At 42.7% G+C, this 23,543-nt stretch overlaps 1 protein-coding gene across 1 annotated transcript; it reads left to right on the plus strand.

Moving 5' to 3' along the window:
• The first annotated feature begins 2,236 nt into the window (after positions 1 to 2,236).
• MAPK15 (mitogen-activated protein kinase 15) lies at positions 2,237 to 20,407 on the plus strand. The gene is made up of 13 exons (XM_086465624.1): positions 2,237 to 2,305; positions 5,752 to 5,850; positions 6,289 to 6,318; positions 8,939 to 9,029; positions 9,577 to 9,707; positions 9,857 to 10,020; positions 11,346 to 11,485; positions 12,854 to 12,911; positions 13,397 to 13,534; positions 13,781 to 13,886; positions 16,892 to 17,192; positions 17,650 to 17,801; positions 20,084 to 20,407. The coding sequence occupies exons 1-13, from the start codon at positions 2,237 to 2,239 to the stop codon at positions 20,288 to 20,290; spliced, it is 1,686 nt and encodes a 561-aa protein (XP_086321750.1). The 3' UTR covers positions 20,291 to 20,407.
• The last annotated feature ends 3,136 nt before the right edge of the window (positions 20,408 to 23,543 follow it).

A 23,543-nucleotide genomic window follows, 5' to 3' on the forward strand; every position in this document is an offset into this window, starting at 1 on the left:
AAGCTGCTAGCACTACTTTATCAGGATAAACACATCTTTGGGTGAAGGAAGGAAGAAACAACTCTCCTGGTACCTTCATAGGCCACACAGGGAACCCGTGAATCTGGAACAAGTACTTAAGATTGTGGTTTGATCAGCATCTGAGCCAACCTGGTGGCTTCATCTTCCCTCCTGCACTTCCTCTTGCTCCTCACTGTGTGATGGCTCTCCATCCTTCCCTTTTAGCTCCAGACTCCCTGGTTCCTCCTGTAGCTTCCAAATTGTCCACTCATTTCTGGTGGCTTAGTGAGTTCAACTGGTCAGAGCGGTGTTGCTATAGTTGGCATAACATAAGCATCAGGAACATGTCTGAGAGCAAAGAGGGGATTGGTAAAGGTGAGTGATGCCCCCACCCCTTCTCAGCATCAGTGAGCTGTTAAATTGATTCAGATTGCTGCGTGAAACCCCACTGGTGACAAATGTCTAAACTAGGTGGTATGAACTTGTCCCCAGTGTGTTTTCCTTAGCACCTGGAACATCTGTGCTGACTAGCCAAGTGCTAAACCAGCCATAAACCCTAAAAAAGAAAATAAAATAAAAATCCTAACGAATGATGATGCCCTTTACTATGTCTCCATCCTAGTTTGGCTGGGACAGAATCACAGCCCAGCCATTAGCAGTTTGAAGCCAGCCAGGGCAGCTGACCTGAGTTAGCTACAGCTGTAGCCCATACCGTAATGTCATGGTCATTATAAAGAGAGGAGGTTTACTAAAGAAAAAGAGCTTGTGTGGGGTTCCTTCTACTTCTCCTTTGTTTTTTTACTAAGGGCTGCTCTCATTTGGCTAAGTATAGCTCTGTGCATCTCTGTTGATATTGGTGGTGTTTCACTAAATCTGTTTTGCTTCTACTCATGGATTTCCTCTCCTTTTACCAATTCCCCTCCCTGGCTGGTGAGGGGTTGTTGGGTGACAGAGCAACTGTTACAGTTTAGCCCTGGTACAGGCTAAACGTAGGCAGCCCCTCTGACACAACTTGTTTTTAACCAAGATGGAGAGCAGCTTCTGTTTAGAAAGACCTGAATTAACAATCATGACGTAAGATACTCCTGTTGCCAAGAGATCAGGCTTTTCTTCTCCGTTTGCTTCTCAACACAACTCTTTGCCAACACTTGAGCATGAATTGCAAAGCTACTGGACTGAGTGGCAAAATGACTGCACATGCAATGTATTGCACAGTGGGCCAGGTCTCCTCTTTTTGTGCTAATTGTATTAATTGCAGCAGTTTGTTTGTCCTCTTATGTGAGTGGCATTTTTTAACATGTGAAACAGGTTTACTTTTGCAGAACCGTGGACCACAGCGAAGCATATACTTCTGATATGAGAGATCAAATGATCAGCTAGTTAACAGCCTCTGTATTCGGTCAGCAGCTTGAAGTTCAGTTAGTTGAATTAGGTTAAGCAAGACATTGCCTAAAATTTGCCTGTGCTCTGTCCCAAAGTTTACATTTGTATTGCTCCAAGGACTAACAGAAATGTCGCATCTGCTGTATTGCTGTGACACTGTATAACATTATTTGCTGTATGAATAATTTGAAAAATCTTATACTACGCTTGCAAATGCCCCAGGGAAATAAGGAACTAGAATCGTTCCCATATTGCAGACGCGTAAGTTGTAGTTCATAGAGGATGTACGACTGGTGCAGTCACAGTAACATCAACGTTGCTACGGGGAGCAGATTTCATCCTCAACCCGTGCTGTAAATCCTGATATACCTGCACACACCATCATCAGAATATATGCTCATAGAAGAGCTGAGCTTGGAAGGGCCCTCGCACAGTCCCTAGTCCAAACTCCTGCTCAGAGGAGACTGAGCCGTGAGTGCAGACCAGGTTGCTCAAGGCGGCACCGCCGCCGCGGGAGTCGTCCGGCAGCGCGGGGCTCCCCCAGCACCCACCACTCAGCCACCGAGCACGGCCGAGCCCACGGCAGCACCTCCGTCCGCAGCGCCCGCCGGAGAAGGCGGGAGCGCCCGCCCCGCGCCTCAGGCCCACGGGCGGACCCCGGGCCCACCCGCCCACGCTACGCGCCTGCGCGGCCTGGGGCCGCCTGGCGCCTGCGCTGTGCGGCGGGGCCGTTTCCATAGCAGCAGATATCAACAGGCGGGGCGCCGCGCGCGGCCTGGTGCGCCGTGCGGTGCAGGGCCCGACCGCGCGCCGCCCCGGCCCGGCCCGGCCCGCCCCGCCCGCCCCGCCCGCCATGAACGCGCCGGAGGTGGAGGCGCTCGTCTCCCAGAAGTACGAGATCAAGAGGCGCCTGGGCAAGGGGGTGAGTGCCCTGGGGAGCCTTGAGAGCTCGGGGGGCCGGCGGCGGGGCCTGGCGTTGCCCTGCGGGCCGTCCCGGCGGCGTCTTTGTCTGCGGTCCCTGCTGCAGGCCGCTGACCCGGGCCGCGGCTGTGCTGGAAGTCTGAGAGTTTATATATGTGAAGAAAACCTGGACTTTGGAATATTTATTATGCCTAATAGAGGGGGAAGAAAATCATAAATCGTAGCCTGATAACTTTTTGTGACTCGTAGTTGTTTTACACCTGAATTTCAGAGGCAGGGAAGCGTTATATTGTAGCATGTGAAACCGAAAATACCTTTACGTTCCCGTCAGGTTGGTTTTTTTCCTGTAGCTTACTGGAGAACTGCCACACAAAGCACCGACCTTGTGTGTACACCTGGCTTATAGTGAAATGAATCTGAGTCTCAAGATATATTCTGTTTGTGCCTGCCACATTCTTTTGCATTTACAGTCACCACATTATTTTGAGTATTATGCCACATCAAGTAATATTTTTCCTCATAAAATGACGTATCTTTAAATGTGAGCCAACGTTCATTTCTGAGATCTTTCTCCTCAGACAGTCTCTAAACGTTTCCCGATTGTCTGCTTTTCTATTCTGGCAGCTCTTTGTCATTGTTTAGTTGTGTTGATACTACTAGTTAAGTATTTCATGTGCAGTTACAAGGGAGCATTTGCAAGAGGCTCATTTTCTTCATTATCCTCATAAGACAATGTTGGGTTTTTTCACCCTTTGAATTCACACCGATCTTTCTTACAGCTGTATTTCGTTCTAAGTTTGCCTCTGACTTGAGGTTTGCTGCCATCTTGTTACTAGTTATCAGCTTTCTCCCTTTGACCGGGTGTAAAATCATAGAATCATTTAGGTTGGAAAAGACATTTAAGATCAAGTCCAACCGTAACCCAGCACTGCCAAGGCCACCACTAAACCACGTCCCTCAGCACCTCATCTATGCATCCTTTAAACGCCTCCTGGGGTGAGGACTCAACCACTTCCCTGGGCAGCCTGTTCTAGTGCCTGACAGTGAAGGTTTCTTCTTCTGGTGAAGAAATTTTTCCCAATGTCCAATCTAAACCTCCCCTGGCACAACTTGAGGCCATTTCCTCTCATCCTGTCACTTGTTACTTGGGAGCAAAGACTGACCCCACCTTGCTGCACCCTCCTTTCAGGCAGTTGTAAAGGGTGACAAAGTCTCCCCTCAGCCTTCTCTTTTTCAAGGCTAAACTCTAGTTCCCTCAGACACTCCCCGTAAGACCTCAGACCCTTCACCAGCTTCATTCCCTTGTCTTCGTGCTCCAGCACCTCAATGCCTTGTAGTGAGGGACCCCAAAACCGCACACGGTATATGAGGTGCAGCCTCACCAGTGCCGAGTACAGGGGCACGACTGCTTCTCTGGTCCTGCTGACCACACTGTTTCTAATATGAGCCAAGATGCTATTAGCCTCTGGGCCACCTGGGCACGCTGCTGGCTCTTGTCCAGCCGGCTGTCGACCACCAACCCCAGGTCCTTTTCTGCTGGGCAGCTTTCCAGCCACTCTTCCCAGTCACTACATCTTTTAACATGCTAGGTTCTTCGAACAGAATGATATTATTCTTTTACCTGAAGTATCAAATTGTTTAAGAGTTCTATTTGGAGACTTTCACAAACATAACTACATACATTCAGGTCTTTCAAGGATTTTAGTGGCTTCAGGTCCATCATCTAAGCGTCACTGACGTTACCAAAACTACTAGCCGAGCTCTTAACTCAGGTGGTTCCAGTGTCCCAAATACCTGCGTTTTCTGCCTCTTGCATGCAGAAAGTTCTGTGTGGATTGTGTAAGTACACAGCTGATGTACTTCCCTGGGCACTTAAAAGGCTGTTGGAGTCCCCAGAACAGGTGGGGACTGCCCAAAAAAGAAAGTAGAGAAGTGCAGCAGCAAGGGAGATAAGCTGTTCCCGTGCAGTGAGGGAATTCAAACTGTTCTGGTTTAATTTTTTATTTATTTATTTTGATTAAAAGCTGTGATGTCTACTAAGGGAACAGAAACTTCTGCCTGAGTTTTCCCTGTTCTGGATGACTGTGATACTTGCAAATGGTGACTACTCCGCCTCCGTTGTGGTACACATCCAGTTTTTGTATTTTTAGGTCATAGATTTGAATCTTAACTTTCCACATTCTAGGAGATGCCTTACATCTGCACGATGGGGTCATTTCTTACTCAGAAATGCCCAGTTAATGTTTGAATACACATACAAAGTAAAACAGCTGCAATATGTAATATTGAGTGATTTTCATGCTTAAATACTCTAATAATGACGTTGTGGTCCTGCAGTATGGGGGCAGATCCTCTGCCGTGCATGAGGAAGTACAAACAGTTGGACTATAAGTATCTCAGATAAGTGCTGTAATACTACACTGTTGGCAATTGGGATGTCTCTTTTCTTTTTTTCCCCAAGTAACAAGCGATAGGACAAGAGGAAACGGCCTCAAGTTGCGCCAGGGGAGGTTTAGATTGGACATTAAGAAAAATTTCTTCACCAAAAGGGTTGTCAAGCTTTGTAACAGGCTGCCCAGGGAAGTGGTTGCGTCACCATTCCTGGAGGTATTTAAAAGACATGTAGATGTGCTGCTGAAGAACATGATTTAGTGGTGGACTTGGCAGTGCTGGGTTACGGTTGGACTCGATGATCTTAAAGGTCTTTTGCAACCTAAATGATTCTGTGATACTCTCCCTACAGGCCTCAGAAAAAAAAAAATCTGTCTCTATCTTTCTTATAAGCCCCCTTTAAGTCTTCAGAGGCCACAATGGGGTCTCCCTGGAGCCTTTTCTTCTCCAGGCTGAACAACCCCAACCATTTTCATGGCCTGCTGGTCCGTGTCTTTCTTTTAGTGGGGACCCTGCAGCTGGACACAGTGCTCCAGGTCGGGTCTCACCAGAGTGAAGTAGAGGGGGAGAATCCCCTCCCTCGACCTGCTGGCCTGCTTCTTGGGATGCAGCCCAGGATACACTTGGCTTTCTGGGCTGCAAGTGCACGTTTGTGGCTCATGTCCAGCTTTTCATCCCCCAGTACCCCCAGTCCTTCTCTCTCCACAGGGCTGCTCTCAATCCGTTCCTCTCCCCAGTCTGTATTGATACTGGGGGTTGCTCCGACCCAGGTGGAGGACCTTGCGCTTGACCTTGCTGAACTTCATAAGCATGTACGTCTGCTGTTGGCTGCTTTGGGGGCCAGGATGCTTGACCTTGTGGACCTTCGTTTGGACTCAGTATACATGTTCTTCATCCTTGACTCCACTAAGTATTGCTCTTTGGCCTAGTCTCTCTTTCTTCTAGGTAGCTGGTAACTACCTCTTCTTTCAGTCCCTCTGTTAAGTACATTCTACTTCCACACTGGGGGTCTCTGCTTAAGAGTACACTGCTCATTTGTCCTTTTTTTCTCCCCAGGCTTATGGCATTGTATGGAAAGCAATTGATCGCAGAACAGGAGAAATAGTTGCTGTTAAAAAGATTTTTGATGCTTTCAGGAACAGAACAGATGCTCAGGTGAGAAATCATTGTTCTATCATATCCTGAAAGATGTGGTGGGAGTTCATAGATATTTTCAGGATTTATGTCTCTGAACGATGTTAGTTATTTGACAATTATGCATGTAATAATACAGTCTACAGCTATATTAGGATAAAAAGGAGCTACAAATGTCAAGCTTTGTATTTCACGGCATCTACAAAATACTGTTTGCTGTCCCTGAGGAAAAGTGCCTTCATAGGCAGGCACAATTGATTCTCCCATATGTTGTTGTGCTGTGGTGTCTAAGCACAGAGAGCACTGTGTGAGCAACTGGGTTTTTCCTAGCCTGTCTACCATGTAAAGGTTTCCTCTGCTTTAGAGATTAGAATGGATTTAACCCTCTCATTGGAAATCCATACTCTGTTCTGTCATTCTGTTGAGGTGATAATAAACTCTATTTTTGTTTATTTCTAGAGGACATTTCGAGAGATTATGTTCCTGCAGGTAACGTCCATTTTTCCTCCCTCCTCTCTGATTTTTAATTGTCTCTGATGTTGTTCACATATTTTCCTCCCATTATTTTTCACAAGGCAATTATCAGTGTCGACAATGTTATTCATTTCTTCTCTGCACCAGCTTGCCAAACGGTCTTATCGTGATGGGGCAAAAACACCTGAATGAAATGGAGAGCTGGTCTTATTTTTCCTTTGAGACATGCCCTGTCCTTTCACCACTTTTAGCAGTATGTCTGCTCTAGGATCTCATACTGACTTGTGCTTTCTGTCACTTCTAACTTCTTTGTGGACAGAAAGTGTTTTTCTTAAAATTTAAATGCCATGATTCAGAGCTGGGGCTGGGGTGTGGAAGAGATTTACATGCCAAAATTTTTTTCTGCCATCACGTGGAAAGCAACTTGACCACTTGAAATAATCAAAGCCAAACTAAAAGGGAAGTTCTGTATAGAATTAATTAAGGCTGCTCTTGTTTTCATATAACTGACCACACACTATGCCTAATTACCTTATCAGTGACAATGGCATTAAAATTATCTGTCCATTCCTTCACAGACTTATCATGTAGAAACATCAATGTTTTGGAATAGTGATAATGTTGTAATAACTATGATTTTTCTAAGGACACAAGCAAGGCAGGGCTTATAGGAAGAGGTGTGTCCTGAGACTGTCAAGTTTAAGTAGGAAAGAGATGAGGTTTTTTACTTTTTAATCACTCTTTAAGCCTAAAATAGAAGCTGCAAACTTAAGAGCTGAAAACATATGAGAACAATTCATTAGATGTTAATTACCTGTAAGTTAGATCATCTCTGAAAGTATCGCACTTCTGGAGTAGATGGGTGGAGGAGAAGAAAAAGAAGGGTATTTCTCCTGAAGGAAGGAATGATTCATTTTGGGGGAGGGAGGTTAATGTGCCATTATGCCCTTACTTTTGTGGCTTTTGGTGCTCAACAGACTTAAGAATTTTAGTTTCCCTCTCCTATTTTTGAAGGTATTTTATAGCTCTTTCTTGAGGTTCAGGACTGAGAGATCAAAAAGGGAAGGCTGTAAGAAATATTCTTTCATTGGTAACTGGATGTTTGTCTTAATTTGCTTCTCTGTGCAAATTCCTTCCTGTGCGTAATGATTGCTTAGTTTAATCTGTATGTTTATTATAAAGGCATTTGATGGACTGGATGAAGTTTATTGTAATTGAGAAGTGTTGATCTAGAATCTGGGCATTTTGATGATTCTATTCTGGGTAATTCGTAGTATGCTGGTCATTATGCTGCTTGCAGGTTTTATATTTATTCTTCAGTGGAGTTGTAGATCTATTTGGTGCATTTTGGGCCACATTTTAGAATGTCATTTTTGGTAATTACTTTAGTGAGAACATTGTTCTTTAAGCAAAGATAAGTAGGACTGGCTCTGACAAGATTTTTTTTCAAGGTAGGATTTTTTTAGTATAGATTGAAACTCTTTCATAATTTCCCATTAACAGTTCCAGAGCAAGACAGTGGGGTTCTCCTTCAGTGTGAAGTAAGTTCTTAAACAGTTCTCCAGTAACATTGTCAAGACTGATCTGCATCTCTAGAAATCTCTTTTGGGTAAAACCTTTTTGTCCTCAGAATGAATGCAAGGGTATTTGATGGCCTGTCTGTATATTGCTTTTTTGTAAGTGTATTTTCATGGGTTGCTGCAGGTGAGTGGGGTGGTTTGTGGATTTTTCTAGATGTTGTGCATTAGAACCATTTTTTTTTCTTGGCCTTAGAGTCTAGGAAGATGATGCTGTTGTAAGATTGCTGGAGGTGATTATTTTTTTATACTGTTTATAACTGCATTTGTGATGGAAATAAAGAGTTTATATTACTGCTTCAAATAACAGAAAAATAATGTATGTATTTTAGATATAAGCATAGGTTTTATGGTGCAGCTATTTATAATTTTATACTCGGCATAGTTCATGAAAATGTTGGCATATTCTGAAGTGTTCGCAGTGTCCCTGGCTGTGCAGAAGTGTTAGTTTTAGGAAATAAAAGTTGTTAAGACTGTGCGTGAAGTAAACGATCTTGACAGTATTGTCAGTCTGCAAACAGGAGGATAGAATTCAGCTCCAGTTTAAGATACCTGTATTTAGGTTTATCTTTGTATGCTGTCTGTCGTCTCCTGTTACAGTCAATTCAGTCAATGCAGCCTGTAGAGTGTATCAGCCTACCCTCAAACGGACACTTTCTGGTTGGATGGGGTTTTTTTAAGAATGAATGTTGATGGCAACTTTGTTCTGTTGTCACTGCCAGAATAATTCTTTGCATTCAGTAGGAAATATGAGGTGCGTAAAGTTGACAGCATTTTATTCACAATGGTATGGAGGGATTTTTAGAACAAATGTCTTAGACAACAGAGGGTTGGTTGGTTGGTTTGTTGGTTGTTTTTTTGTAGATTAACTGGCTGGTTTCATACTGTGGAGCAAGCTTAATTCCTTTTTTTATTTATTTCAATAGAAGCATAATGAAGGAAATAGCATGTTAATGTTTGATTTAGACAATAATACAAAATGAAAAAGGTTATTGTCCTTTTTTATGATTTACAAGCAAGACACTTGATTTTGACAGTTGGATCTCTTCCCTCTGCAGGAATTTGGAGAACATCCAAATATCATCAAGCTGCTTGATGTTATCCGAGCTCAGAACGACAAGGACATTTACCTCATCTTCGAGTCCATGGGTGAGACTTAGCATTGCATCGGCCATTTAAATATAGCCCCTCTTACGAGTTATCTTTGTTCCCTACTTTGATAGTAGTGTGTTGATGATTTACATGAATATTCATGTAGTAGACATATAAGTAGGAGCAGTACAAGAGTTTTTTTATATATATTGGTTGCGATTAGATGGGAATAGGAGTGAAACTGTAAAGGGAGTAATAATTATATGAGAACTGTTTGGCTGAGGTGGAGGAAAGATGGCAGTGAGCAACAAATTAGAAAGCTTGTAAAGGCAGAAGAGTTGCATGTGAAAGAGACTATGTGCAATTTTATTATGACAAAAGTATGCAATAATGGAATGGTTACTGTAGCATGAGCTGCAAGTCAAACTGATACTACAGAGAGGTTGCAGTACTATTAGTAATTACAGTGTTAACTTCTGTTGAGGATGCACTTGAAAGAATACAGCTTGGACAATGGTCTATTTTGGCCTTGCTTTGAGGAGCTTATATTTACAACTTGGTAATCTTATTGATGTAAATATATTACTGATGTAATATATTACAGAGACAGATTTACATGCTGTGATTAAGAAGGGGAATTTGCTGAAAGATATCCACAAGTGTTACATTCTCTACCAACTCCTGAAGGCAACTAAATTCATCCACTCAGGAAATGTTATTCACAGAGATCAGAAGGTATATTTCAGTCAAAGTCTTTATCCTTCACTCAAGTTTTCTGTTAAACACTAAATGGCAAAGTATAAAAAGAATGAGACTAGTAAAAGAACCTTGATAATAATCTTCTGCCATTAAAAAGCTCATTAATTTGCCTTTGTTCAATTCAGCCTTCAAATATCTTGCTGGATGCAGACTGCTTTGTTAAACTTTGTGATTTTGGGCTGGCCCGTTCTTTATGTCAGATGAATGAGGACCAAGGCAACCCTGCCCTAACAGAATATGTGGCAACACGCTGGTACCGAGCACCCGAGATCTTACTTTCCTCTCGGAGGTAACCACTTAATATGAGCGAAGGGATGGGATATTGTAATTTCTTCACCACTGGGAAAATTTATTGTCTAAACGTCTTAAATCTTTTCATTTTAGATGTCACCAGATTCAATGTCATGTCAGCAGTCTGTTTTCTCAATATGCATTATGTACATTTCCTTCCTGCCTTCTTAGATTGTCCATTTACATACATTATCAGCTCATCTGTTTGTCATCCTTTCTCCCACTATATTTACTCTTTCTCCCCTTAAATCTGCATCTTTACAAAATTTGGTTGAGTATCTTAGTCCTCTTTTCCAAATTTAACGAGAGGTTTTTTTGAAAGACCTTCAGAAAGTATTCTGTAATCAAATGTTAAATCAGCTGCCTATTAGTGTGGCTTAATCCTTTTTTTGACTTGAATATACAAAATCTTATTGATCAGAAAATAAAATAAGTATAGGTTGGGTTAGTATCCCAAATCTGAAAAGTGGATGTTTTTCAAACTGTCATTTACCCATTGTTTAGCATTAACTTTGCTTAAGTAATTTTAACTACTTTCTGGATACATTAGGCTCTGAAAAGTCAGTTGTTTCCAAACAGCAACCCGTATCATCGCTGTTGGCCATATGAAAAGTGTGTATTACCTTGTCCTGACATTTACCTTTAATATAGTTCATAGAATCATTTAGGTTGGAAACCTTTTAAGATCATCAAGTCCAACCGTTAACCCAACACTACCAAGGCCACCACTAAACCATGCCCTATAGTGCCACATCTGCATGTCTTTTAAACACCTCCCAGGGTGGGGACTCCACCACTTCCCTGGGCAGCCTGTTCCAGTGCTTGACAACCCTTTTGGTGAAGAAATTTTTCCCAAACCTCCCCTGGCACAACTTGAGGCCGTTTCCTCTCGTCCTATTGCTTGTTACTTGGGAGCAAAGACTGACCTCGCTACACCCTCCTTTCAGGTAGAGAGCGATAAGGTCTCTGGAGCCTCAGCCTCCTCTTCTCCAGGCTAAACAAGCCCAGTTCCCTCAGCTGCTCCTCATAAGACTTGTGCTCTAGGCCCTTCACCAGCTTTGTTGCCCTCCTCTGGACACGCTTTCCTTTTATGATTTCCTAGAATAGACTTTTAGTGGGATAAATCTGCATTCTGTTTTATGCTTTCCAGTGTCATGATTCCTGAATCTCATTCACTTTATAGTTAAAACCTGTAAGCATTCATATGACTCCTTGAATAGCTTGTTTTTCTAGCAAAATAAGCTGATGTAGATGATGTGAATACCAGGTACAGAAAAATACTTGCTTGATTTAGTTCTAACTCTGTTCCATTCTTATTTGTAGTTACACTAAAGGTGTAGACATGTGGAGCATTGGCTGTATTCTGGGAGAGCTGCTACTTGGGAAACCTCTTTTTCCTGGAACATCAACTGTGAATCAAATAGAGCAGATCTTGAGGGTCATTCCTGCCCCATCCCCAGAAGGTAAGACTTTTCTAGACGGAAAGGTATTTAAAGAAGAGATTAAAAGAGTGAAAGAAAGCAGCCTAGGTGGATCAGGGAAGAAGGTATCTCTTGTGAGTTGTTCTAACACCTTTCCAAGGAAATTAAAGACTTAATTGTGAAATGTTAGTGTTAGAGGAGAATAAGCCCATCCTTGATGAGACGAAAAACAAGAACCAGGCCTTCAAAACATTTTTGGGATTTATAAGAGGATAACACAGTTTAAAACAGAGTATCATACTTCAGTGGGACTTGCATAGTAGAAGTAAAAATTGGACTTTCTGGTCTGGAAGTCTTAAATGGAGAAGGGAAAGATGGAGCAAATATATGTTAAATGCAAAAGGGATGATTATGATGATGATGATGATGATTGTCTTCTATGAGCTCCACTCTAATAGCCCATAGACTTTAGGGACGTTTACAACATGTTGATATCTTCTAACTGAGCTAGCAAGTAGTTTTTAGAAAAATAACTAGCTTCAGTTTAAGGACATCACAGTTTTGGAGAATTCCATTCAAGCTTGAAGTTATTTATAGTTTTTATTAGAGATTTGGTTGCTGTGAATTAAATATAATGGAAATGTGTGCGCGAAAACACCAAAGCAGGAGTTAGAGTAGCCATCACTAATAACAAAAAATGCTATTCCATTCTCAGGAATACAACTGAGGAATATGTTGATAATGCCATAACCAGAAGGTCTGCACTTTAAGGCAAGACCACAGGACAAATGACTCATTAGCAGAAGGTGCTGTGTCCATACCACAGGACAATGGCTGCAAGGTTGCAGCATATTATGGACCAAATTTCTTTTTCTTTATCCCAAACAAGTGAAAACAGGCGCTTGTTCAAAACATTATTGCGAACAAGGAAAACAAACCTATGAGCAGCAACTTCGCCTAGGATTTATGGAGACCAAAGAAGCAAGATTCTGAAGTAAAACCACATTCCATAGCAACCGTTGACTCTTTGAGAGTATGACAGATATGTTCAGAAAAAAGTTCATTGTCACCAATCAAAAAGAACCCCAGCAGACATGATGAGGAGATAGCTGGTATCCCTTGTTCTCTGTGTCCCGCACAAGTGATCCTGGCCGGATGGTCTGGCCTCAGATACCTTGGTGCTTCTGCGTATGTGGGTATAAGAGTGCAAGTTTATGAAATCTATGATAGAATGGATAGGAATTGAGAAAATCAGCTTAGAAAATTTGCAAGTAAATATTCCATCTTCCTTCCATAGAGTTTTATTAGGATAATTTTCTGTGTTAATATCAAATACTTGCTTTCCTTTATAAACTGTGTAGCTCTGGTAGTCCTAATCTTGGCATTAACAGTATCTTTTCATTCTTGCAGATATTTTGGCTATGCAATCAGATTACAGGGCCTCAGTTATTAACCGCATGAGTTCCCGGTAAGCCTTGTATGTTCGGTATGTCTCAGAAGTTAATGATCTACTGTATGATGTTGACAAAAAGTTCCCCTGAAGTTCACCTTCCAGTGTTCACCAGTGGAAATGATTTCTGCTCTGTGCAGTTTCACGTACCTCTAGGGAAGGGGTGTAAAGTTTTAAAAGAAAACTTGGTATTCCCTTGTGTCTGGTACTGTCTGATCTCTCTCACTCTTTCCACTGAAACAAGAGAAAGACTTGACTTGCTAGTTAGGCACTTCATGTAGGTTCCTAGTGCTAAGAGGGAGGCATTCGAACCTAATCAGAGTGGTAAAAGACTCTACCATACTCACGGGCCTATATTTTAGAGTGTTCCAGGATTATGACACGCTGTTTGTGAGTGAACTCTGGAGACAGGTGTCGCCTTGATGTGATTCCCAGAACTGTAATTCATGCCTTCACTGTGAATTAGACACTGGGAGCTTATGTCATTGTTTTCTGACTTTTAGGCAACGAGTAACATTTGAGGAGATTTTACCATCCTCTACTCCATTGCCTGCCTTGGATCTTCTGAAGAAACTTTTAGTATTTAACCCTGCTAAACGACTTACAGCAGAGGAAGCTCTGCAGCATCCTTATGTGAAAAGGTGAGAGTAATACCAATGTGCAGTTTCCCCTGATGTCTTCTGAGGTGTTACAGACCTGCTCTTGGCACAAGTTTTCTTTATACGCATGATACTAAAAAATAGACAAAGCTAGTTCTTAATTTTCTCTAACCCTATTTACAGTAGAGGTCGCACTAGATGATGTTAACAATCCTTTTTACCTTTACATTAATTTGTGGTGCTGTTTTTAGTCTTGGTGAATTACATTATGTGTTATCATCTTCTCAGGTTTCACTGTCCTGCCAGGGAGCCCTGTCTGGATTATGATGTGATTCTTCCTTTAGGTGATGATATCCAGCTGTCTGTGGCAGAATATCGAAATAAATTATATGAGGTACTTTCTCTTATCCTATTTTCCAAAATCCTAATCCTCCAGGTAACCTGCCATTCTTGAACACACTTTAATGAATTCTGTCTTTTTCTTCTATTTCCATTCCCCTAGGCTTTCCATACATTCTTGCAGTTACATCTTGGTGTTTCTTATCAGTCAGTTCCATACTGTCATAATTTTTGAGGTCTTTAAATCTAGATTCCCCCTGGGAAAAGTCTGTAAAGCAAGATGTCTGAGAGACTCTGTTAGAGGAAAATATATCATGCTGGATACAACAGTCCAAGAGAGGCAAGGCTGCTGTCACTCCGTGCCCCCAGCTCCAACCAGTAGTAAGGCTGAAGACATGTTCTCAGTAGGCACACGCACACAGAAAACACGTTCTCACTGTGTATATACACAGCTGGCCACAGGGATCACAAACAGGCACTCGGAGCACTCACACAGACAGCACTGGCAGCCTCATCCTGCTCCCTTCTGTGGCTGAGCAAGATGGGCCTCTGATGGGCTGATGGCTTCTGTGAGAGCCAGGGAGTAGCTCGGCAGAGTATCATTTGGGCTCCCTATCCTGCCATTGTCTTTCTGAGCTCCACTGTGGGTGTGCAGGTTTTCTGCTGGAGCGTAGTCAAGTGCCATTGCATGCTGCACCACACACACAGAACTATCAGATTTCAGAATTAGCAGAGGAGGAAGAGCAAGTGAAGGATCAGTGTAGCTGATATGCTAATACTAAAGGACAGTAATGTTTCAGGAGCCATATTTTGAATGCATTAATGTGGGGAAGTAGTAGTACTTGAAAAATCATGAAATGGTGCAATAATCAAGCAAATAAATTAAAAAAAGCTGATGCAGAATCTGTAGTTGAACAGGAAAAAGGGAAGATAGTACTTTTGATGCCATTTGGTATATGCAGTAAGATCAAAACGAAAATAAAAAGCTGCACTTTCCTTGTAGACAGTGGGATCAAGTGCCCCCTCAAAAAGTCTGCAGATGACACCAAGCTGAGTGGTGTGGTTGACACTCCCGAGAGACAGGAGGGACCTGGACGAGCTCAAGAAGTAAGCCCATGTGAACCTCATGAGGCTCAACAAGGCCAAGTGCAGGTCCTGCACCCAGGTCGGGGCAACCCCCAGTATCAACACAGACAGGGGGATGATGGGATTGAGAGCAGCCCTGCGGAGAAGGACTTGGGGGTTCTGGTGGATGAGAAATTGGACATGAGATGGCAATGTGCGCTTGCAGCCCAGAAAGCCAAGCGTATCCTGGGCTGCATCCTGAGCACTGTGGCCAGCAGGTCGAGGGAGGGGATTCTCTCCCTCTGCTCCACTCTGGTGAGAACCCACCTGGAGCACTGCATCCAGCTCTGGGGTCCCCAGTACAAGACAGACAGGGAAAAATGGTCCAAGGGCGAGAACACCTCTGCTGTGAAGAAAGGCTGAGAGAGCTGGGGTTGTTCAGCATGGAGAAGAGAAGGCTCCAGGGAGACCTTATTTGTCCCTATGCTGAAAGGGGCCTAATAAGGAGGACAGAGAGAGACTTTTTACCAAGGCCTGTAGTGACAGAACAGGGGGCAATGGTTTAACCTGAAAGAGGGTAGGGTTAGACTGGACATAAGGGAGAAAGCTTTTACAGTAAGAGTGGTGAGACACTGGACCAGGGTTGCCCAGAGCAGCTGTGGCTGCCCCCTCCCTGGCAGTGCTGAAGGCCAGGTTGGATGGGGCTTGGAGCAGCCTAATCTAGCAGAAGGTGTCCCTGCCCATGGCAGGAGGGTGGGACTAGAAGATCTTTGAAGGTCCCTTCCAACCCAAACCATTCTTGAACATTCGAGTAATGTCTAAAGAAGTAAAAGAAGAACAAAGATAAACATAAGTAAGAACTAACTGTAAGAGACACTGAACTCATCTGGATGGTGGTGTTGAGACTGTAGGGGGCAGTTAGCTGGCATGAATGCTCTAACAATGAAATATGAAGAGCAGCAAAAGTGGATGTAAAGCAACACTTCAGGAGGAGAAATCAGTTTTGGCTTAGTTTTGCTGTGTTTTTTTTCTTTTTACAGTGAAGAAATTCTGTAAGTGCCATATTATGAGGCAAAAGAACTGGAAGATGGTGAGAAGAGCAGGAGTTGGAATGTAAATGTAGTAAAACAAGCATTGGAAAGAATGATAGTGGGAAGAGAAGATTGAAAAGGAAGCTTAGAGATCAGAAAATCCAAGATGGAGAAAGATGGATAAGGGTGTCCACCTTCCCAGAGAGAGAGAAGAAAAGTGTTACTGCTTCTAGTAACAGCAATTAAAATCTAAGAAAGAAAAATTTCTTTTAAGATCTTTAATAGAATGAAATTAATAAACTCTACTGTGGTAGAGTGTTAGGAGTCATGAGCAGATGAATTAGTAAAGTGAATACTGAGCACATGCAGAAAGGATATTCTAAATGTCAATAGATTAGTCACAGATAATCTAGGTAGAAGGCTAAGAAACAAGTGAATAGTTTTGAATAATCTTACTGATAGCGTGTCAAATTTGTAGCAACTGTGAGTACAGGAAGTTGAGAGCAGGTTGTCTGCACCAAGACCCAAAAATCTTGGCAAGAATTCTGTTGCTGCATAATAATATGTAGAGGTAGATGAGAAATAATTATGAACTAACTGGAATTAATGTTGCTTTGAACATTAAAAAATCAGCTTTGCAAAATTCTAGAAAGGGATGTTAAGAAACAACCTAGTGTTAACCTTTTAGGCATACAGATTCTGTCTTTTCCAAGGCTAATGCTCATTTTATTTAGTGGCGTTCTGCCTCAGGATATACTGAAATTGCCTGTTGACCCAATCATTTTTCTTAATGCTTCAGCGTATTCTTTCTTTCCAACCCTAAATTAATTTTAAAATTGTACTTGTAACCTAGCCTGTGAAATAAATTGCAGGTATTTGCAAGCATTTCTCTTTGTTTCTATGTTTTGTTCCTCTGCTCTGCTATGTAGCCATGCTACATCTAACCAACTCCTCTTTTCTGCAGATGATCCTTGAAAAGAAATTAAATAGCCATCCAAAGGAGCAAGTGCGGAGAGAAAACATTCAGCTAAGTCAGTCTGAATCCAGGCCACTTCTTCCAAATTCCAGTTCTGTGACTTTACGTACCAGGAAAGGCCAGAGAGAACAAACACCGCCTCTTCTAAAATCTTCTCATGTGCATGCTGGAACTACAACTAGTGTCCAGCCAGAAGTGTCCAGCCAGAGTGAAGATATAGCAAGAGCTTTATGTCAGAGCTCAAAGATCAATGTGATATACAATCCCATAACACACACTGCTGTTCCAAGTAGGTACTGCCCTCCTACAGTGGGATGTAATCCACCATGAGGAATTATTATAGGGAAGAAATAAGAGAGATTGAGTGGGGGAAGAAGAAATAAGGGGAATTTACATGGCAAAATAAAAGGGTGAAAGTGCAGGAGGGAAATGACATAAGAACAAAACACTGTTGAATGAGTTTTGAGTGCATGACATTCTCTTCAGCTCTTTCTTGCCTCATTCTTGACTCTATGTTCTGTTCTGTTTTCTCTTTGCTTCTCTACTGCTGTTCTCTTTTCCCATGCCCTTTTGAACTGGTTTAGTTTGCTACTACGTGCTAATTTTATTCTGAATATTTTTGTTCTGTTTGTGAGATGAAGCAAGGTGGCAGGGGCTGACAGTTTTTATGTTCTGTCCCTGCCTCAGTCAGTGTGTTCTCTGTCCTCATGACTTTCCTACTTTGTCTCGTGTATTTTCTTCTGCAGGTAATGCAAATTCTGGTGCTGTGGTCAGGAACTGTTCTGCACCACCTTCTCAACAGGCCAGAGTCTCCAACAATAGGAAACTGGGGAGACAAATCACATGGGCAAATGCAAACGCTCAGCTACCTCCTACAAGTGTACAGAACCTTTATAGTGTGAGTAGCAGTCCTACTGGAAAAAAAAAAAAGCCAGAACTTTTCATGGACCAAAATGATATAGACAAAAAATATCTTAATTTGCAACTTGTAAAGATACTTAAATGAGAGGTGAAGCACACTGCTCTGTGAGTGACTAAACGAATAAATTTTAATCAGTTAAAATTACTTATGACAAATCTATACACTGCATTTTCATTGCTTGTATGTAGTGTCAGTCAAATGGTACCAGTAACGTAGTTTGACAAGGCAGCTGGGCTTATATAGAGTATGTTCCCTTTACTGGAGAGCTGAGGAGTGTGCTAACTGAAGAGTTTCTGCTGGTAGCAGAAATAACTAGACATAACTTGCCTCTAAGATGGGGTAGATTCATACAGGAACTTGCATATTGCAGTCTTCAGTGTTGCAATACCTACATTTCAGGTGATTTGTCTACTAATGACGTTTACAACCCTGAGTTAAGTTCTGTGCATGAGACAGAGCATTGAGAGGAAGACCATCTTTAGTAATCACCAGGAAGTGCTAAGGGCACAGGTGTGACTTAAACCTTACATCTCCAGCATATGTAATTCTGATCTTCAGCTAGTCTGGGTTTATAAAAACTAACTTTCTCTAACCACAGTCCTTCAGAAAACCCTATCACCTGTGACTTGAGCAGCAAGGGTATTTTGGTGCCTATAGGTTTATGCAGGAGTTCTGTGAGTGACTGTAAGTACGGGAATTAGGTACTTCAGAGAACATGAAGTAACACAGCCCTTTTGTAAATCTAGATCTCTACCTCATTAGCAGTATTTTTTTTTTCACAAAGATTAATTATAATGTATCATATATGTCAGCTAACTGCAATAAAAAAGTAAAAGTATCTCTGCAGATTCTCTGCCTCCACTTCTTTTTCCCATCTTGAGTTTTTACCATGTCTTCTGAGATGTGCTGAGATATATGACTTTTTTTCCACTGCCCTTTTTCTAGAGTTCAGGCTAATTTTGGACTCCATTCTACTTTCAATTTTATCACTTCAGACAAGTGAGGATTTGAACACTATTTCAGATTACTGCATTGTTCAGATTGTCAGCAGCACCAAAAGCTCCCTTTGAGAATCACAGATCAGTTGCTTTTACATTGTCTTCAGCGATGGCTTGGCCTGTCCAAAGTAGGTAGCAAATTCTTTTTTAACCACATTGAGACTGTTGGGTATTCCAAATTTAGCTGGAGGATTTGCACTACCTTTGGAATCATCCTAATGGATTGCTGTTGCTGAACATGAAGGTTTCAGATGAGATTGTGGAGATTGCTGCATGTGCAGATGTACATATGAACAATGCATTTTTAAGAATCTTTAGGTAACTGTGACCACCTTTGTGTTACTGGAAGAGCGTAATAGGGAGAAGATCACCCTACATATGCCCTGTGCTTACATTTGTTCCCCGAAAGGCTAATACTGACTAGTGTCAGAGATAGGATATTGCAGGAGAAGGTCATCGGCATTGTGGCTGATCTTACGTTAAGTGACTGTTGACTTTTCCATCTTTCTCATTCAGCCTCAGCAGGAGCTGAAAAGTTCTGACATTCCAGTTTGCTCTGTGTTCAGTCTGCATTAATTTTCAATATCTTGTCAGGCTCATAAACATTTTGTTCTCAGACATTTGACCAGGAAAGACTGCTGTAATGGCTGAGGTGACAGCAGCCAGTGCCAGAGTAGTGCATGGAAACTCTCACCTTTCAGTTAACTACAGAGGTTCACAAAGCCGAAGCTCTAGTGAAACGGCTCTCCTCTTGAACTGCAGGCACAAATGTTTTCTCATGTGTTACGTACTGCAATGTATTAATGTATCGTTAACTTTTCACCGCAGGGGCTGATACACACAGTTTCCACATGCAGCTTCCAACTGAGAAAGTCACCAAGCCATTTGATTGGCAGAAGCCAGAAGGATATACAGGGGAATGATGATGATGCTCTACCTTTTGTATATATGTTTAAAGCATTCACTGCTATTGAAAACAAGATACTAGCCAAACAGGCCGTTGGACTTTTGCTCCAGTGCAGGATTACTTTGTTGTATCTCACTCCAGTGCCACTAGCTCATTCTTGATACACGCATTCTTAAGCCCTTCTCCCTCACATCATTCTCACCAGCCTTTTCTTGATCTTACAAAACAGTCTGTTTTGTTTATTATTCATGTAACATTCACGATCTGTCCTACTGCTCAGCTGAAACAAAATTTGTATTTTAGGAAGTTGATTACAGGTTACTAATGTATCTTGGCTTTTCCTTCTCACACAGAATCCAAGAAATACTCACTTTCACAGCAAAGATGTTCGACCCCTTCTGAAGTCCAGTAAAAAGATGTTCCAGATTACTGCAAATACGGGAGCTGCTGGTGATCCGAAAGCATCGATGGGTAGTTACTCCCAGGCCTATGGAACCATACGCAAATCTGCACTGCAGAGTCTTCCAATATCAAAGTCCTCCCAACAACATGAGCAGTGAATATGGAAGTGTTCTAACCAGGTGAAGTACAGCTCTTCTCATCAGTCCCCTAACTGAGCCATAACAGTGAGTGAGAACAAAATATAACAGGCATTTGACAGTTGCCCCAGCCAAAGGGAAACACTTTATTCACTGCATGGAATAAGGTGCTCCTTTCCTGTGGACAAACCAACAGGAAAGAGAATCTAATCCCTTTGCCTTCCAGTCTTACCAGACAAGGGCACACCACTATTTGCTCCCATACTGTGAGAACAATGAATACTGTCAATTCATATTCCTTGTTTGAATTATTGCAAGAAATTACAGAAAACTGCAGTATTCCGATACTTGAATGTATTTAGATGTGTTTAGACTATTCAGGGCCCATGTGAAGCTCATGAGGCTCAACAAGGCCAAGTGCAGGTCCTGCACCCAGGTTGGGGCAACCCCCAGTATCAACACAGACAGGGGGATGATGGGATTGAGAGCAGCCCTGCGGAGAAGGACTTGGGGGTTCTGGTGGATGAGAAATTGGACATGAGATGGCAATGTGTGCTTGCAGCCCAGAAAGCCAAGCGTATCCTGGGCTGCATCCCGAGCACCGTGGCCAGCAGGTCAAGGGAGGGGATTCTCTCCCTCTGCTCCACTCTGGTGAGACCCTACCTGGAGCACTGCGTCCAGCTCTGGGGTTCCCAGTACAAGACAGACACGGAGCAGTTAGGGTAGGTCCAGAGCAGGGTCGGGAAAATGGTCCAAGGGCGAGAACACCTCTGCTGTGAAGAAAGGCTGAGAGAGCTGGGGTTGTTCAGCATGGAGAAGAGAAGGCTCCAGGGAGACCTTATTGTAGCCTTTCAATGCTGAAAGGGGCCTAATAAGGAGGACAGAGAGAGACTTTTTACCAAGGCCTGTAGTGACAGAACGAGGGGCAATGGTTTAACCTGAAAGAGGGTAGGGTTAGACTGGACATAAGGGAGAAAGCTTTTACAGTAAGAGTGGTGAGACACTGGACCAGGGTTGCCCAGAGCAGCTGTGGCTGCCCCCTCCCTGGCAGTGCTGAAGGCCAGGTTGGATGGGGCTTGGAGCAGCCTAATCTAGCAGAAGGTGTCCCTGCCGATGGCAGGAGGGTGGGACTAGAAGATCTTTGAAGGTCCCTTCCAACCCAAACCATTCTGTGATTCCATGCTTCTTTAGGAGTTTTAAGTGCACTGCCTAAATGCATTTTGGTTTTGAGCAGAACAGGTAGCTGTTCTCTGAAGACTAAGAGTAAACTCTTCACAGATAATCGTAGAGCCCTTCATTTCCACTAACTTCTCTGACTCTTCTGGGGTAAATGAATGTAATCAATTATGACTTATTTTCATTAAAATAAAGTAGAAAAGCATTTTAAATATAGGTGGGTTCTGCTACAATATTTCATAGCTTACCTACCATGTAATATTGTAAATATTGTAATAAATACTTTATATTGCACTACAGAAAAACCTTTGTCTTTTGATGTTTGCTGTGTGTGAAAGAGAAAAATACAGGATTAACTTGTTCAATTAATAAAATGATGTGATTTTTGATTTTTTTTTTTTCCTTTCAGAAAGCAATGTTCCAAGAGATACTATTGCTGAAACCTCATGAAGTTGTTATCAGGCAACAGTGGGACTATAGTAAACTTTAAAATTATATTTCTGTTTTAATGCTGACATTTGATACATTCTCCTCATTAACCTGAATTTCTTATAAGTCTCTGTCCCTGGAATTTACCTATGGTAAGTGATGGTTATTCCGTAGTTTGGAACTACTGTTACAGGGGAGATTCAGGTACTAAATTCCAACACATGAGTACCACTGCCATTGATAGAATATCCATTTTTTCCTTTAGGACCTAAATCCCAAAGGCTAGTTAAGTAAAAAAAATAGTGTATTCACTTCTGGTACCAGATGAGGTCACTGAAGTCTGATAATACTAGGGAGCTGGGAACACAGCTCCCAGGGAAGTCCTGGTTTATTCCGGTATATTCATAAAATAGGCATTTCCTGTGTATCGCGGGTACAGGTAGATACAGGAAACGGCAGTGTCAGGGTGAATGTGTGTAGGCAGCGCTCTGTGCAGCGTGTTGTCTCTTGTGAGTCTGAGGTGCCAGTTCTCATGCACGGAAAAAGGAACCCGCTGCTTAATTCAGGGCTGCGACTTCCCCTGAAAGCCTAGCACCTGGCAATTTGAGGATACAACGTGACATCCAAGATTCTCTGTGAACCTAGTCTCATCGTGAGAGGTGAGGGGCTGTAACACTCCCTTTTTATTCTTAAAATGCCTTTTGTTATTACCAAGTGAATCAGGTATTCCCCAACATTTGTATATACCTACAACATCTGGTAATCACTAAAAAAGACATGGGTGCATGAAGAAGAGTGTGGTCAGCAGGTCGAGGGAGGTTCTCCTCCCCCTCTGCTCTGCCCCGGTGAGGCCACATCTGGAGTGCTGTGTCCAGTTCTGGGCCCCCCCAGTCCAAGAGGGACAGGGAGCTACTGGAGAGAGTCCAGCGGAGGGCTAGGAAGATGATGAGGGGGCTGGAGCATCTCCTATGATGAAAGGCTGAGAGACCTGGGGCCCTTTAGCCTGGAGAAGGCTGAGAAGGGACCTTATCAACACTTACCAATATCTCAAGAGGGAGTGTCAGGAGGATGGGGCCAGGCTCTTTTCAGCAGTGCCCAGTGACAGGACAAGGGGCAACGGGCACAAACTGGAGCACAGGAAGTTCTGCTTGAACATGAGGAGGAGCTTCTTCCCTCTGAGGGTGGCAGAGCACTGGAACAGGCTGCCCAGGGAGGTTGTGGAGTCTCCTTCTCTGGCGATACTCAAAACCCGCCTGGACGTGTTCCTGTGTGACCTGCTCTAGGCTGACCTGCTTTGGCGGGGGAGTTGAACCAGATGATCTCCAGAGGTCCCTTCCAACTTGTACCATTCTGTGAGATGAGTCATTCTAGTTCTGGTGAGGAACATCCTTTTACACAGAATGCACCATGCTGAGCAAGATAAAATTCAAAAGCTTTAAACAAATACAACAAAATTCTAAAACCTTAATGTAATCTGTGACTATAGAAATAATTAAATTTCTAACTTGTCTGTTACAGGCTAATGCTGGAGCAGGTGGGTTTGGGAAAGACTGGGGAGGTACAGAATGAAGCGAGTAAGAATTATCATAGAATATAGAATGTATTGGGTTGGAAGGTACTTCTAAAGGCCATCTAGTCCAAGCCCCTACAACAAGCAGGGACATCTCTA

This window comes from Leptosomus discolor, chromosome 5 (genome assembly GCF_034619465.1).
Source record: "Leptosomus discolor isolate bLepDis1 chromosome 5, bLepDis1.hap2, whole genome shotgun sequence".
Classification (NCBI taxonomy): domain Eukaryota; kingdom Metazoa; phylum Chordata; class Aves; order Leptosomiformes; family Leptosomidae; genus Leptosomus; species Leptosomus discolor.